Source organism: Nannobrachium achirus (assembly GCF_963921795.1).
Source record: "Nannobrachium achirus genome assembly, chromosome: 13".
Lineage (NCBI taxonomy): Eukaryota > Metazoa > Chordata > Actinopteri > Myctophiformes > Myctophidae > Nannobrachium > Nannobrachium achirus.
This window is the reverse complement of record NC_137833.1, coordinates 52,646,812-52,664,723: the sequence shown is the minus strand read 5'-3', so window position 1 is coordinate 52,664,723 and position 17,912 is coordinate 52,646,812. Positions and strand designations below refer to the sequence as shown.

The window sequence follows — 17,912 nt, the reverse complement described above, 5'->3', positions numbered from 1 at the left end:
CCTGTCCCGTACAGTACAGTACATTGACATTCATGGCCAGTATTGCACGCTACCAGCCACAGTTTCCAACCCTGATTCTGCTCGGTCGAGGTCCGTTCTCCGGTTGCCGAAATCTCCCTCGACCTCGCACGTCAAAAAACACTAAAACCCGGTGGATGTCGCCAAACCCAAAAGGCCAGAGCTCACCCCAAGAGAGGCTCTTCTTCTTCCCCCCCTTCCAATCCAATCCGCCGTCACAGTTTGAGCTCGTTGGCAATTTTGCAGGCAATATTCTTAAAGGCGATGGACGTGCCCGATATCCTCTTGAAGCGCACGCCGTTGAGCGAGAGGCGCGGCAGCTTGCACACCTCCATCTCCCACTGCACCAGGTTGTCCTGGCGCGCGTCGCCGTGCACGCAGAAGAGCAAGAAGCGTTCGCGCTGCTCGTAGTCGCAGCTGTTGGCGTCCAGGACCTTGCGGATCTCGCGCATCATCTCCGAGGGCTCCATGGACGACGTGGTCTTCATGCTCCAGGTGAAGCGCAGCGAGCGCGGCTTGGAGTCGCGGCCGCCCTCGTCCTTGGCGTCGCCCGACGCGCTCCTGCGATGGGTTTACGGAGAGAGAGAGAGAGAGAGAGAGAGAGGACATCCCAGGGAATGGGAAAGAGAGGGGAAAATGGTAGATAGAGAGAAAGAGGAGGGAAGAGAGAGATGTTACTGGTTGCAGTGTTGTTTTTGACAGCAAAATGTCATTTAGTTTTAGTCATAATTTAGTCACCTGAAAAGTATTAGTTTTAGTCTAATTTTAGTCGACTAAATATCATACGATTTTAGGCGACTAAATCTACAGTTGTTTTAGTCGACCAAAATGTATTTTTGCAGCCCTTGATGTCATCGTAATGATTGATTTTACACTTTTTTGTGTGCTGAAAATAGCAGATCTACAAGCTCACAACGCGTCGCAGCGAGCACGCAAAACACCTGAGAGCAACCAAACATAACATCGCTAGTCCCTCCCTAACGTTTTAGTCTAGTTTTTATTTTGTTGACGAAATTGTCAATATATTTAGTCTTAGTTTTAGTCACCACAGCGTAGTTTTTGTTTAGTTTTTATTTCGTTTTCGTCAGTGAAAAAAAACATAGTCGACAAACATTTTTTCGTCATAGTTTTAGTCGACGAAATCAACACTGACTGGTTGAAATGGGGACAACACCCTCACAGGCACTTGGAACTTTAGGCATTGCATTTTAGTTTGACTCGGTTCCACAGAACATTGTGAAAATGGCCAAACTACAAGCTCACAACGTCTTCCGGAGCCTGTAGATAGGCCGTTTTTCACAATGTTTTGCCTCTTTCTTACGCAATGTTAGACAATTTTGCAATACAAAATGTCTTATTATGCACATATCTCTGCTGTCGGGCTTTTTACTACTTTTCATTGGTTCAATATTATTTAAACCAACACACAGACGTAAAGGGTGTTCAATAGCACATATTAATGAAAAAACAGAGGGCCAATCGGGTGGAGTTAGCTGGTTTGGCAGACAGTGTGGAGTTAGGAGGTTTTGTCCCAACTACTTTCCATTAGTTCAATATTATTTTAACCAACACTCAGATGTAAAAGGTGTTCAATAGCCCTGATTTATGCCCCAAAAAACTAAAACCTCAAAAATGGAGTTAAGAGGTTTTGGCCAGACAGTGTCTGGCCAAAACCTGTATGTCTGTTTGTTTATTGCTGAGAAAACAATGTTGCACATTAAAACAATCTGGGGACACCCCCAAAAATAATGTGTGGACCCCCAGTTTGGGAAGCACTGGGGGTTGCTCATCCCGCTTGAAAAGTTCTCACCTTGGAGTGTCTGTCCTGGCACTGGCCTCTCCCTCACTAGGCACCCTGGGGAAAACCAGGAAAAAATACACCGTTAACACCCACAAAACCAAAACTAGACTGCACTCGGTCCCGGTGCCAACTTGTGTCTTGTGCACTCATGGCCATATATGGCCTACTTGTGCGCCAGCAGAGCCCGCAAGTACTGCGTCGGTGCTGTTCAGTGCTGTCTGTATATGTATTGTGGGCGGGCAGTTTGGCACTCTTGCCGAGGTGCCAACTTGCGGTTTGACTTTAACCATTATTTTATGCTTTAACTGTTGACAAATAGCAGATATACAAGCTCGCAGCGCAGCACCGAGTGCCGCGCTGCGAGCTTGTAGATCTGCTATTTTTGAAAGATCGTGAACATTCATGTCTTTCAACAGACGCACTGGGACCGGGACATAGGCACCGGAGAGCACAGATACACCGAATGCAGTATTTGCGCCCTCTGCTGGCCTAAGTAATTACTCCACCCCACCACCCCTCAACGCCAACCCCCCCCATCCTCATGACCGGACACAGCACAGGGCGGTCAAACAGGCGTCATGCCAGGAAAATAATCCACACTCCTTGGGTGTCAGGGAGGGCGGGCTCAAAGGTCAGTGCACAACCATTCCCCTTCTCCATGCCACCTTTCCTTAAATCCCCCACAGGTCTGAGAGGAACCCCGAAATCTACTTGGTCCCTTCAAGACGCACAGAGGGTCAGAGAGGAGGGGGAGGAGTAAGGAGAGTAAGGACAACAACCTGGCTTAGTGGCAACAACGGGACAAGCTTGTGTAGTGTGAGAGGTGGGTGATTCTAACTGTGGTTTGGCTTTGGGGATGGGGTGGGTTGGAGCGGTGGCGAGACAGGGGGAACACGCCGCACATCCAGGGTGTCAGTTAGACAGGGGGGTGTAAATGGGGCGTGAGGTACGTAAATGGGGGGTTAAAGGGCAAGACTTGCAGTCAGGTGCAGCAAGCGTTGTGATGGCCTACCTCTGAGTCGACCTGAAAGACAGAGCTCTAATGCAGGGAGGGAGAGAAGCAGAGCAAGAGTCACTGTCAGCTTCTAAACCAGCAGTGGTTCTGAAAGGGTGAGGTGAGTTGAACTTGAGCCCTGTTTTATGCTTGGGTGGGGTGGAGCCAGGGGGGGGTCCCCGGCAAAATACGTTAACGTTGCATCGAAATGAGTTGAACCACTTTAGCCCTGTTTTATACTTTGTTCAATTGAAAAATGGCCGATCTACGACAACACAATGTGAGCTTATTGATCAGCTATAAAAAAACGTGAGCGGTGCCGAGGCATCCCTACACACACTACTGTAGGCCTACATACAGACATACACATTACACACACAGTCAAGCACTGGAGCACTGAAGCACCACTCAAAAATAAAATCTCGTCCCATCTTGACAAATATTGTCAAATATCTTTGACACATCGTTTTGACACCGCCGAATCTTTCAGGGGGTGTGGGGTCCAAAACTGTTACTTTTCAGGATTCAAATTCAAAAGTAACAAAAGTAGCAGTAAGACAAGCTTACGAAGAAAAATTAAAAATTAAAACGAACAAAACACAAAAAAGTAAAAACATGGAGGTTTCTGCGCGACAGCAACAATTTTCAGATGGGGGTCCACGGGCAAAACACATGATCAATTCGGGGGTCCTCGACCGCGAAAATATTTGAGAGAAGCACTGTTCTACTGGAGGGCATGAGCGCCACACAAAGAACCGCCTATGTTATGAATAACAGACGTCTTTATCTCACTGCTGCAAAGAGTAGCAGTGTTAATGTGGAAACGGAGCCAGTGGAGAATGTGTTGCAGACAGACAGAGAGACAGAGTGGGAGGGACAGTAATGCTGCCCTTTACATTACTTGGTTCAAAACAAGAACGCTCCCATCATTATTGGCTGAATCTATTACCTGAGCTGTCTCACAATCCACAAAGTAGGTGATAACGGTGTTAATATTTTCAGCAAATTGTGATTTAGTCTTTTGAATAACACACCATTTAGTCTTAGTCCTGTCTTAGTCTTCTGAAATTGTTTTAGTATAGTCTAGTCTTAGTCGACTAAATATCAAAACGTCTTAGTCTTTTAGTCTTCATCTTTTAGGCCAAGTCTTTTGGGCTAAATGTAACCACATAACTCTGAACAAGTCATTGTCTTCTACTGCCTGTTACTTGGTCAAAATAAACCATATATAAAAGAAGAATTTGGCTTTAATTTCATTGATGTTATATACCTATATACCTATCATTGTGTTATTTTTTACAGCCATTAGTCTTAGTCTTTTGAATAACACAAATAATAGTCTTAGTCTTCTAAAATTGTTTTAGTCTAGCCTAGTATATCGACAAAATAGCAAAATATTGTAGTCTTTTAGTCTTAAGCGACAAAATTAACACTGGGTGATAGAAACATGTTCTTCTAAAGAATAACAATACGGCACGCAGAGACAGTTGGCCGTAACAACAATATTTGAATTCCTTAAACGAATATACGACTGTAAAAATATGTTGTTGTGTTTTGGTCCAAATCTGAAAGTGGGGCTTTGCTGTCTGACCTACAATACCCAGAGTTCCCTGCAACGGCTTGGTTCTTAGGAGTTCTGGAGACCATTGCCCCCTAGTGGCCTTCTAGTGTCAGAGGCTGTAGTCCATGTGGTCTATGTCACATTGCCACTGTGGTAGAGGTTTGGGTTGTGTACCTTACAGTGAACTCCAAATATTAGTGAAATGTCTTTAATAGTAGCTCTGTTGACTAGAAATTGATGTGTGCTAAAAGAGTGACTTTGAGACATTCAAATATTTGGGTCACTGGAGACTACAGAAGGAAAATCTCACCAATATTTGCAGTAACATCACGTCAACGTAACTATCACAACCCAAGCCTCTACCAAAGTGTCACAGTACTTTAAGTGACGACCAAACCACAGACTTAGTGCACCTTCTGCGGTATAACGAGTGTGTCCTTATGGACATGTGGTGTTGTATAGTGCAGAGTGCACAGGAAACGGTCTAGAGCATTGGTTCTCAAAGTGGATTTCAGGGACTCTCTAGGTTCCTTTATGGGGGTCTAAATTGACCCTCACAAGTCTCACAACCAAACCCTCACAACCAAATGTACCCCATTTGTACACTGTCAATGTTAAGGGGAGACTTTCAAATGTCAAAGTTTGAGAACCACTGGTCTAGACTAGAGCAGGGGTTCCCAAACTTTTTTGTCTCAGGGCACCCCATAAATATTTGTTTTAATCCGAGGCACCTCTACGATTATAATTTTCACTCCCAGCACCTTATATTTATAGCATATTGTTGTTGTCGGGTGGAAACCTTGTATGTCCAAAACTGTTTTGTATTTATCATCTATAAAATGTACTAAACTAGTGAAAACAGCAGATCTACAAGCACACAACGCCTTGCGATGTTGTGTGCTTGTAGATCGGCTGTTATCACTAGTTTTGTGCGACAGTCTTGTATGATGAAGCAATGGCTTTGCTTTACCAAAAGACGTACACATTTGAAACTTGGAGATATGAGGCTTCTGCCCGACAGTGACGATATTTGAGTGATTATGTTGGAGGAAAACGTTGAGATAATAGCCATTTTGGTTAGAACTGACTGAAAATAACTTTGTACTTCAAGTTTAAAATGATACTAAATATTTCATCAAGTGTCCAAATAAATTCAAAATATTATCAAATGATCTCGCGGCACCCCTGGACTGCCGTCGCGGCACCCCAGGGTGCCCCGTCACCCACTTTGAAAACCCCAGGTCGAGACCAGAGTAAGACCTTGTGTGGTGTCAGGACGGTTCCAACCCCACTGACCTGCGCACAAACTTGGAGGTGATCTTGCTGATGATGCCGGTGGAGGTGCCCCTGCGCTGCTGGGCCAGGGCCCCCGTGTCGTGGGACAGCGTGGGCGAGGCGGGCGGGCCGTTGTACGTGGCACTGCGGCGGTCGCGGAGCTGCGCCCCGTGGAACGTGCTCCGACTGGTGGTCCCGCGCGGGAAGCGGTTCTTCTCCGGCGTGCTGATGCTGTGGGCCGACGGGGACGTGGACGGGCCTCGCGGAGACGAGCTGAGACAAACAGGGGAGGACAGACGTTGTGAGAAAATCAGTGTTGATTTCGTCGACTAAAACTATGACGAAAACTGTTTGTCGACGTTGCGTTTTTTCACCGATGAAAACAAAATGAAAACTAAATAAAAAGTAAGCTGTGATAACTAAAACTAAGACTAAATATATTGACAATTTCGTCAACAAAATAAAAACTAGACTAAAACGTTAGGGAGGGACTAGTGCTGAAGAGAGTCATTTTGTTTGGTTGCTCTCAGGTGTTGCGTGCTGAAAATAGCAGATCTACAAGCTCACAACGCGTCGCAGCGCGACGCGTTGTGAGCTTGTAGATCGGCTATTTTCAGCAACTCAACCAAGTGTAAAATCAGTCATTACGATGTCATCAAGGCCTGCCAAAATACATTTCAGTCGACTAAATCAATTGTAGATTTAGTCGCCTAAAATCTTATGATATTTAGTTGACTAAAATTAGACTAAAACTAAAACTTTTCAGGTGACTAAATTATGACTAAAACTAAGACATTTTATTCAAAAGACTGACTAAAACTAAATCTAAATTTGCTGTCAAAAACAACACTGAAGAAAATGGAGAACAGTACAAGTATAGTCAATACAATTTAAACGTAGTACAGTACAAGTACAGTTAAACACCCTGCCTAAAAGGAACATCTCAAATAAGACATTTTAACGGTCTTTTTTACGTTGAAAGCCCTCTGTAATCTGAGAACTTTAGCCAAAAATAGCAGATCTACAATCTCGCAGCGACTCACGCTGCGAGGCGTTGTGAGCTTGTAGATCGGCTATCTTCGGCAAAGAGGTTCGGTGTAGAGGGGGAAAAGAGCAAGTACAGAGTGAAAGGTCAAGTTTATTAAATATTGACGGTTCAAGTGGTTAAATATCTGAAGACACAAATTGACATGAATCCAAAATACACTGATGATTGTGCTGTCAAACAATGAAACTATATGGCATCTATGGGTTGTGGGGGTCCCTGCTTCAGCTCTCTCTCTCAGCTAAGGGGTCCTTGGCCTGAAAACGTTGAAACCCCCTGCACTAGGCGGTTCCGTACCTGGACTTGAGCTCTGTGTTGTCATCTATGGGGGGCAGTGTGCTCTTGGAGGGATGCCCTGACGCCGACATGGACTTGGTGTGACGAGGTCGCGTGGAGGTCAGTGCAGTGGACGTGGTGCTACCGGACACCTCTGTTAGACTGGACGGACAGACAGACAGACAGACAGACAGACAGACAGACAGACAGACAGGCAGACAGACAGGCAGACAGACAGACAGGGCAGAGGGAAGGACAAAGCGGGGGAACGTTAAAAGATAGCAACTCACACAGTCCAGACAATCCTACAAAAAAAAAAAATTGTGAATATAGTTTATTTAACCCATTTAGGCCTAGAATTAGAAGGATTCAAAAGACACTTATAGAATCGGGTCAAAATTCTAATGTTCACGACTTTTCAAAAATAGCAGATCTACGAGCTCGCAGCGCGGCACTCGGTGCCGCGCTGTGAGCTTGTATATCTGCTATTTTTCAATAGTTAAAGCATAAAATAATGATACACAAAATGTGTACCCGTTCTAAATGGGTTAACCATTTTCAACATGGCGTCCCTATTATGACCATTCAAAAATGGTCAAAATTATGTCTCTCATCATGCAATGAAAGGCACAGTGTTGGGAAAGTTACTTTTAAAAAGTAATTAGTTACTTTACTAGTTACTGCTCTGAAAAAGTAACTAGTTACGTTACTAGTTACTAAATTATAAAAGTAACTAGTTACTAGTTAGTTTACTTTACTTTAAATATATATATATATAAAATCAAAACGAAGCATTCTGGAAAAAGTCAGTTACACTTTTTTTTTAGGGGGCTTCAATTAATTACCTTATAAAGAGAAAAGACAACTCCCTGTCATTGTAGCAGTGGAACAATGAAGTGGAATAATAAAGCTAAAGATATGTTTAGAAATGTTGACATATGTTGGCATATATTCATTGTAGCCTTCTTCAAACCAAGTTGTGCACTTATCGTAGTGCTGTGCAACACTGACTAGTTCTCTGAAGGCAACTCAAAGGTTTGCGATGGAAAGCATCATTGATCAAGCATGTTTCATATCTAGCTAGCACTTGCATTACGTGGCTTGGCAATAAATCTGTTTGGTTGACTCTGGGTGACATGCTGTGGCGATTTTGGTGGAGTAGATTTTAGCGCCATTCATCTCCACAAAGTTAAAATATGTTGCAAAGTTGCAAAGCTGCTGTTGTCTCGAGCTCTCGCCAGCATTTGGAGACACGAGTACTCTCCTCTCCGTCTGTGTGTGCGTTGGCTTTCAGTTTGTGTGTATTCTTTTAAGACCGGACCAAGGCCGTCTCTGATTGGCTTAGCCTGAAGTTTTAACCTAAGTCAACCAATCATCGCTCCTCTTCAGCGCATCATGTTAGTGTGCGAGGCCAGGCATGTCTTTCATTTGACTATGAGAGTTACCACAGGCAGTTTATGATAGGCAGCAGACAGGCTCCGGTGCCGCTCTCAGTCTGCTCTCCGCTGCGGAGAGAAACAGTTCATTTGGACCACAGAAAGTAACGAGTAACCAGCCACTTTACACCACAGTAACTAGAACAGCGTTATTGAATGGGAAAGGTAACAAGTTACGTTATTAGTTACCGACAAAAGTAGTTTCATTACGTAACGCCGTTACAAGTAACAACGCTATTCCCAACACTGGAAAGGCATTTTTGATCTTGTAGATCTAGCGTTGGGTGGACTTCTGGTGCACCCGGTCTGGTCTGGTCCGGTCTGGTGTACAAGCATTAAATGTCATTATGAGACGCGCTGCCAATAAAATAAAATAAAATAAAATAGCCTACAGCAGCAACATCGCAGACAACAATGCTAAATTGATCCTGTATTGCATTAAGCAATATGACAACGTGATTCATCGTTGGCTTCCAAACGGAGCCGTGCGCCCGACTTGGACGTTGGAAATTGACATCACATAACGTTGCACTGTGGAGGGCTCTGTAGGCGACTAGGCATTATTATTGCGACCGTCAAGTTGCAGTTACAATCAAAACCTCCACCGGCTGTATGTCTGTCAGTCATTCTGTCCGTCACGTCACACTTTTCCCCTACTCATATCTCCGCCACCGTTGCCCCTATCCATGCCAAACCTTGCACACACTCCTTGGCTGCAAAAACCTGCTCCTACAGTTTTTGCCCTAAAATCACGCAAAGCGGTACACAGTATATCTACACTCATGTCATCAACATGGAACTGTCCCATTTAGCGCCACCATCAGGCCACACATTTTTGGACACTGCTCCCTACTCATATCTCTGCCACTGATGCCCGTGAACTGACGGTCGCTTATCTCCCGATTAGGGAGTGTTACTGGTGATATAATAGTGAATATTGTGTTTAAAGCACAAAGTACTACAGCTTGTGGCTGTTACACTTGTACACACCGAACAGCGAACACACAAAAAAACATGCAAAAAGAAGAACCAGAGAAGGGACTGGGGTGAGCTGACCGGTAAACAAGGAGGACGACATCAGATTTCACTGACACTGCACTGCGTGTTTGTTTACAAAGCCTGACATACAGTATCCAAACATCTGCCCACAGCGGTTGCAACTTTAATCCTCCAGGGTTTATCTGATCCAACGTCCGTCAAATAAAGACCAGGCCTGTTCGTCCGAGATAACATTAAATGATACACGAACAAGGTTGTCTCTGTCACCAAGCAGAGCAGGAGTTCAAAGTGAATTTGGACCGTCAGGCAATAACAACCAGTAGTGGTTCTACCACTACTGGTAGCTTTAGAAGGTGAACTTGTATACTCCTATAACATATTCTGTATCTCAACAACCAGTAGTGGTTCTACCTGAACAAAGAGTAACAATGTCTCAATTAGAAGAGCAACAATTAGATCCCTCAAATGATTAAAAAAATAAATAAAAATCTGCTTTAGAAGGTGAACTTGTATACTCACAACATGAAAATGTAGGATAGGCATTCTGATTTGCTATTGTTGATGTATGTGTTTTTCCCTTTATTAAGTTTCCTTTATATTTTCTTTTCTTTACATGGTGAACATTTACACTCCTTAAACATATTACTGCATCCTAAACCATGAATATGTACTGAAGGACAGGCGGGCTTGATCTGTTATTATGCCGATGTATTTGGGCATGTAATTTCAGTTTATTTGTATTTACATTCTCTTTATATGGTAAATTAGAACACTTTTATAACATACCAATGTATTTTAAACCATGAAGACGTAGGATAGGCATTCATAACTTTTATAGCTTCAGCCTATTCCTTTTGATCACCTCAAACAGTGATTGAGCTTTTGTGGATGTATGACTTGTATTTAATGGATGTGAGATGATCAATAAACGAAACTAAACTAAACCACCACAGAGGCGTATACATTAAAATAAAATGATGGACTGCAGTGGTTAAATGTAGGGTAAGGGATATATTTTTGGGATCAAATAAAATGTTTTTCTTATTAAAAGGTTAAAGCACTATTCTGATAGTAATCATTGCTACAGTATATACTAGTGTTTTTTCAGTAACATGAGTCTCCCTGTCTCTCCATTCTTTGTCATCAATTCCAATTAGCCAGTAGCTATGCCCCTCCTTAAAAGCTTTTGTCCAATGCTAGCTTAGAATAACTTCCTGCTTGCCAAGGTTTGCCTTGGCAACAGCCTTGGCAAGCTGCCGGTTGCTAAGCTAGCATTGGACAAAAGCTTTTAGGGGAGTGGCATAGCTACTGGCTAATTTCACTTGTTTAATCTGTATCCTGTCTGAGACTCCTGTTACTGAACATACGCAATATAGTACAATCCGAATAGCATTTACCAGTAAGACTCCCTAATCGGGAGATAAGCGACTGTCAGGTCGCATACACAAACTTTAGAAGGCAATGGTAGGCAATCAGGAGGGAATATGGGAAATGGGACAGTTCCATATTGATGACATGACTTTAGAGATACTGTGTACCGCTTTGCGTGATTTTAGTGCAAAATCTGTAGGAGCAGTGTTAAAAAATGTGTTAGGGGCGTGTGAGAAATCTGGGGCGGAGGTTGTGATTTGCCATCCAATTTGCATGTTTTTAGGCCAAAATCTGAAGGAGCAGTGTTCAAAAATGTGGGGGTTTTGATAGCAACTGGGACCTGACGGTCACAATAACACTTATTTTGACCAAAGAAAATTATTTACACTACCTTTAACTACTCATTTATTAGATTAAAGTACAGTGCTAGATGTGTGAATGTGTGCATTTACCTGCTGTCTTTGCCATTGGGAATAGCAGAGTAGCGTTCGGTGGAGGTTCGCTCACACACGTACGTGTTCCTACGAGTCATCGATCCATTCGTCTGCTTGAGAGAGGGAGAGCACTGATTAACATAACATCACAGAGTCATTTTAATCACATTTAGGCCTAGAATTATTTAATGCTTTAACTATTGAAAAATAGCAGATATACAAGCTCACAGCGCGCCTTGACATGAAAGAGTTTGAGAACCACTGACGTAGAAACATGTTTTTCAAAAAAACCTTGAGAGGGTTTAGAAGACATTTATAGAATCGGGTCAAAATTCAAATGTTCTACAAGCTTGTATATATGCAATTTTTTAATAGTTAAAGCAAAACATTACGTGCAATAATGTGTACCCGGTCTAAATGGGTGGTACCCGGTAAAACTGTGTGTGTGCGTTCGTGGAGGGCACATCTCAAGTCTCCCACATTTTGACATTTGCTCACTCCTCCTGTGAACTGGAAGTTGTTCTCAGTCTGCCATTTTCAAATCTCTTCTTTCTACTCAGAGTGGTGAGGAGGAGAGATCTCTTGGGACCAAACAGTATAGAATCCTTTCCACAACAAGAACTAAGAGGGCCGTGTCAAATTGTGAGGCATATTTCATTCTGGTTTAGTTCTCAGAAACGTACAATTTTTACATTTGTCTTCACATTGCAGATCGACAAGAGTCTCTTTTGAATGACACACACGTCTGTGTTTTTGGTTTAAATCTGCTGCTGCTGAACTGAACAGGAACCAGAAAACAGGTACACCACGTTTGGTAAACCGGAACTACGGTCGTGCCCAGTGCCTACATGAGGGCAGACTTTGTGGAAGACTTTCAGCAGAATGGCAATGAGGTGAATTTCTCTGGCCCTGCATCTGACAAAATGTAACAAGGTGGCAGAGAAGTGGTCATTATTTAATGCTTTTTGATATTGTTGCCGGCGGGCAGAAACCTCTTATTAGGGCTGTCACAATTATTACATAATCGTCTAATCGAAATTATTTGACATAATCGCGATTATTTTTCATAATCGTCATAATCGTTTCCATGTTGAAAAATGTTCATATATATTTAAAATAAGTCTAAAATAGTGATGCGACGCGTTGTGAGCTTGTAGATCGGCTATTTCCACTATCAATGTTATTTTTTAAGTATAAAGTTGTCAAATATGTCAGTAATTTCTTTGTATATTTAGGTTATCTGTCATATCTACCATGTGCAACTTCAAAGCCTAAAAGCAAAACAGAAATGTAATTGTCAACGACAAAAACACAATTAAATCGTTAATCGCAATTATTTGAGTGACAATATTATCATCATCATATACAATGTCATAATTGTGACAGCCCTTCCTCTTATCTCCATATTCTAACATTTTATGTTTTTTCGCAAATCATCGCCGTACTTGGTCATCCTACGGCGACACACAAAACTAGCAGATTCACAAGCTCGAGCTTGTACTGTAGATCTGCTACTTTTGCATTTTTTTATTTTTGAATTTGAATCCTGAAAGACAGGGGTGTAATGTTTGTGTCCTGGTGAATGTCAGGCAGCCACAGGTCAAGCTGTCCTGCCATAATCAGAAACAGACATGTCTGTTTTCACATGTCACTTCAGAGGAAAAGGACAACACAGATTGTCTCGTTTCCGCTGCATCCCAGATCTCTGTCCTGATATTTCCTCACTCCTCTATCCTCACTTGAACTGGAGGTTTGACCGGGCCTAACATTTTGACGGTAAAATATAGCAGTGGTTCTCAACCTTTTCAGGCCGTGACCCCCAAAATAATCATATTTTAACTGGGGACCCCCCCCCCCCCCCACCCTATGAGCACTAGAAAGATGTTTTGTATAACACGGTTCTATTGTTGCGAGGCGTTGTGAGCATGTAGATATTTTTCACAATTTCTGCCTCTAATATTTGACAATTTGGCCAATGTTTAAAGTGTCACTTTAGAGGTATTAAAAAGTCCTTAAATTGTCACTTTAGAAATGTGCATGTACCCTCTATAGACTCAAACTTTATGTTGGTTTGTTTACTGTTGAGTGAGAAAATAATGTTGCACAATAAGTTAATCATCATGTGCAACTTCAAAGCTTAAAAGCTAAACAGAAATGTAATTGTCAATGACAAATAAACAATTAAATTGTTAATCGCAGTTATTTGAGTGACAATTAATCGTCATGTAAAATGTCCTAATCGTGACACAACTGAGCCCAACGCTACTTGCTCCTCACCCCCACGGTGCTGGCGGTCTTCTTCCTCTCCTGCACGCCCCCTATTGGCGAGGCGGGGACGTCTCCCTTGGAGGTGTTGAGCTCCAGGCGGCGGGCTCCCTCCCACTCCTCGCGGTGGTCGCTCTCCACGCTCAGGGCCTGGCCGCGCTTCGAGTACGACACGGTGGGCGGCACCGACGGACCCACTGCGGGAGGAGGGGACACACGCACAACACGCACATGGCACGTTAAAAACCCGAACCACGGGCGCACGCTTTTTAACAGTGTTAATTTCGTAGACCAAAACTACGACGAGAAACTGACGAAGACCAAATAAGAACCGGAATAAAAACTAAGCAATGATGGCTAAAACTATGACTTAATATTATTGACAATTTCGTCAACAAATAAAAGCTAGACTAAAATGTTTGGGAGGGACAGGTGGAGAAGAGATCCTGTAGAACTAAAAGACAAGTCATTTTATGTTTGGTTGTGCTCTGAAAATAACAGATCCACAAGCTCACAACGCATCGCAGTTGTGAGCTTGTAGAATGGCTATTTTCAGCATGCAACCAATAGTAAAATCTGCCATTAAGACACCAAAATACACTTTGTCGACCAAATCAACTGGAGATTCAGTCAACTAAAAACGTATATTTAGTCGTCTAAAACTAAAACTTTTCTGATGAATAAAATATTACTCAAACTAAATTATATTTTTTTCAAAGCACTGACTAAACTAAATCAACATTTGCTGTCAAAATTAACACTGCTAGGTAAACGTCCATGTCAACAATTTCAGCACATCAACAACACTACAGCTTTCCCAGTCAAGAGAGAGAAAGCGATAGATTAGAAAACAAACTGCAAAGGAATTAAAGGTGCTAAGGTGTAAGTGATATTTGTTTTGGGTTAAAAATAAATGTGTTAGGTTAAAAAGTCACAGCTCTATATTCTGATAGTAATAATTGATAAGAGTGTTTGTTCAGTAACAGGGGTCTCCCTGTCTCTCCGGTGTTTGTTCAGTAACTGGGGTCATACTTGAAAAAGACAGAAAGGGTCAAAAACTGTTAGTGGTAAATAACATTCCATTTAGGTCTAGAATTATTGAATGCTTTAACTATTGAAAAATAGCAGATATACAAGCTCACAGCGCGGTACCGAGTGCCGCGCTGCAAGCTTGTAGATCTGCTATTTTTGAAAAAGTCGTGAAAATGTGTGCAAATCTGTATTTTGTATCTCATTTTGTAAAAAAATATTTTTTAAGCGGATGTTTGTAACTCAAATTTTGCTTCTGGGTGGTCCCTGGAAGTAAATATTTTGAGATGGGGGTCCATGGCCAAATACATATCATTTTGGGGGTCCTTCACATGAAAACGTTTGAGAACCACTGACATAGCAGTCTCTCAAGAACAGACTAACTGAGCTCCAGTTAAGTGAAAAGGACCTTTTCTTTGACGATGGCTGGCCAGATTGCTGACATATAGAAACATAGGTTTTTCAAAAAACCTTCAAAAGATTCAAAAGACACTTATAGAATCAAATTTTCAAGATTTTTCAAAAATAGCAGATCTACAAGCTTGCAGCGCGGCACTCAGTGCCGCGCTGTGAGCTTGTATATCTGCTATTTTTCAATAGTTAAAGCATAAAATAATGATACACAATAATGTGTACCCGTTCTGAATGGGTTAAAAGTGAGTTGCAAACCCATCGACTTGTTTTTCAGTGACTGGGGTCTCTGTCTCTCCAGCTCTTTAGTAAACCGAAAACCGCCAATTTCAACCAATTAGGAGAGAGAACCCATGTATTGTCTGTTTATCCCCATTACTGAACAACCACTGCCTATAGCATTAATACACAGCTTGGTTGAACGCTTGATTCTGATTGGTCGATCAGCGGTGAATTATTTCTGTATAATGACCGCTACGCTCTATAACGGGCCGATGCCTAATCAATGGCTCGGAGCACCTGCTGCACTGAATTTTATGCCGTATCCAACATGACAGCCATGTAAACAAACACAGTGTCATTTACAACTAAACGTTGCTCTCAAGAATGTAAAAAAAAAGACGAGAAATAGACTATGCAGTAACAGAAAATGGATTCGATTTGACCGACACTTCCTTGTTTTCCAAGGCGACTGTGGTGCGCTGGGGGTTTTGGGGAACCCTTGTGGAATAGCCTACTTTCATTACTGTGAGCAAGGAAATACTTTGTTTTGTTTTTAGCTTGAGTCAAATTATTAATTTTATTGAGTAGCCGTGTAATAAGCGGGATAATGACTGGCAGATCGGTCGTTATTCAGCCTGATAACCCCTCGGCTTCGCCTCGAGGGTTATCAGGCTGTCAGGACTTTTAATTCTCGATAACGACCGCTCAGCCAGACATTATCCCTTACATGATTACTATCAGAATACAGAGCTGTTCAACACTTACTTTAACAACAAATGCATCACTTAGAGCACCTTTAAACAGTGTCCCTGGTTAGCCTGATAAACCAAATGCATCATGCCAAGCCACTCCAGTCCAAGCCAGATTTCACAAGTCAGTACATATTATGTCTAAACTATTTTTAGAGACACTATGCAGCAGGAGTTTGTCAAACACTCCTAAAGGGCAGAGCTCAAGGCAAGCATGTACAAAGCAAGGCTTGCGTATTATTTCCCCATCATGCTTGAGGTGCGGTCCTTTTAAGAAGCTGCAAGGGAGGCAGCAAGCCAGCAGATGGCGCCAAACACAGTGAGCTCACATGAAATAGGAGGAAGTTGCAGCAGGAGGACTAGTAGAGTGCAGAGAATGGATCACTGCTTTTTACGTGTGAATTAGGGGTGCAACAGATACGAAATAATTAACTCAGATAGTGCCGCGTGACAACTTTGACGACATTATTGCCTATGGTCCAGGCCGCCACCGTTGAATTTGGCGACCTATCCTTATTTTGACGCTTGTTCACTAGCTTTATGGGTCACATGGGTTGACACTAAGGTCTCAGAGGCACTTGCCCATCGGGCAAGTACAGGTCATGTTCTACTTGCCCAAAGGTCATGCCCACTTGCCCTAAAAGTAAATTGTCCACTGAATTACCTCTCAATTTAACACCCATTTCTTTACTTTCTGGGGATGTGCGATAAAAAATTCATACTTCAATACCTCCAAATCCAAATACGAAAAACCTACATAGCTATGGTTTTATATTTTTTAAGTGTAGCAACAGTAAACAGCACAGTATAGGCAAATGGTTCTCTTATTTTACATTCCACAGACCAGAAGACAGAGTGCTCTGGCCACGTTTAAGTGTTTAGACATCTCGTGTTGTTTATAGACAGTTACTTCCCCTCTCAAATGCACACTTGCCCGGTCAGGCAACCTGAAAACAAACTCTACCTGCCCGAAAGTTTTATTTACCTGCCGAGGGCAGGTGGGCAACCCTTAGTGGCAATGCCTGGGTCATCAATTATTAGAACGACCAAAGTCAAAAAACAACGTTGGCAGTGAATTAGTTAAAAAAACGCGCATGTCTTGTTCACATTTTCGATTACTCGATAAGTAACCAATAAGTTAATTGCTAAGAACATTATCGACAGTTGCAGCCCTAATGTAAATAGACAGGTAAGTACAAATTTAGATTTTTGGTTAAACAAATGTGCTTTTGTCACAAGCCAAGAAGTGTTCTTATCTGTGTTTTTAAATCAGACTCCCCCTTTTTTCCTCCGTGACCAAAGGAAAAACACCCCAGGAATTCCTCCCAGGCAGGGGCGTCACAAGGTGGGGGAAAGTGGGACTGAATTACGACAGTAGGGCCCAAGGTGGTATTTTATACTTTAACTATTGAAAAATAGCAGATATGCAAGCTCACAGCGCGGCACAGAGTGCCGCGCTGCGAGCTTGTAGATCTGCTATTTTTGAAAAGTCGTGAAAATGTGTGCAAATCTTTGAATATATGTGTTTTTTAAGTGAACACTTGTAACTCCAATTTTGCTTCTGGGGGGGTCCCAGGAACTAAATATTTTGAGGTGAGGTCTGTGGCCAAATACATATCATTTTTGGGGTCCTTCACATGAAAATATTTGAGCACCACTGACATAGAAACATAGGTTTTTCAGACTCCGCACACATTTTCACGATTTTTCAAAAATAGCAGATCTACAAGCTCACAGCGTGGCACTCGGCGCCGCGCTGTGAGCTTGTATTGTGGTAGAAATATTTATAGAGTAACAAATATGTGTATGTAGTCTAAAGAAAATCTCACAAGCCAAAGTCATTTAGAGGTGCCTGCAGCTGTCAATCCAACAGCTGACATCCATGGACTGTGACTTCTACTGCTACTCTGTGTCAGCATAAAATCTGTACTAAGTGATGCTATATACATGGTCATTGCAAATTAACCAGTCAGCCTTATTATATACTGTATGGTACTAGTATAGCTGTTTCTGTTCTATCTCCTTT

At 42.4% G+C, this 17,912-nt stretch overlaps 1 protein-coding gene across 4 annotated transcripts in view; it reads right to left on the bottom strand.

Moving 5' to 3' along the window:
• Nucleotides 1-233: 233 nt before the first annotated feature.
• mark1 (MAP/microtubule affinity-regulating kinase 1) overlaps nucleotides 234-17,912 on the bottom strand; it is a gene marked incomplete at both ends in the record, with an annotated part of 103,445 nt that continues 85,766 nt past the window's right edge. For 2 of the 4 annotated variants that reach the window (XM_080740339.1, XM_080740342.1), the window contains 7 exons: nucleotides 234-579; nucleotides 1,829-1,873; nucleotides 2,832-2,858; nucleotides 5,671-5,922; nucleotides 6,992-7,132; nucleotides 11,229-11,320; nucleotides 13,488-13,672. In XM_080740339.1, coding sequence (XP_080596465.1) covers nucleotides 234-579; nucleotides 1,829-1,873; nucleotides 2,832-2,858; nucleotides 5,671-5,922; nucleotides 6,992-7,132; nucleotides 11,229-11,320; nucleotides 13,488-13,672 — 1,088 coding nt within the window. The remainder of the gene's footprint in view (nucleotides 580-1,828; nucleotides 1,874-2,831; nucleotides 2,859-5,670; nucleotides 5,923-6,991; nucleotides 7,133-11,228; nucleotides 11,321-13,487; nucleotides 13,673-17,912) is intronic. The other 2 variants (XM_080740340.1, XM_080740341.1) reach the window with 1 other exon arrangement.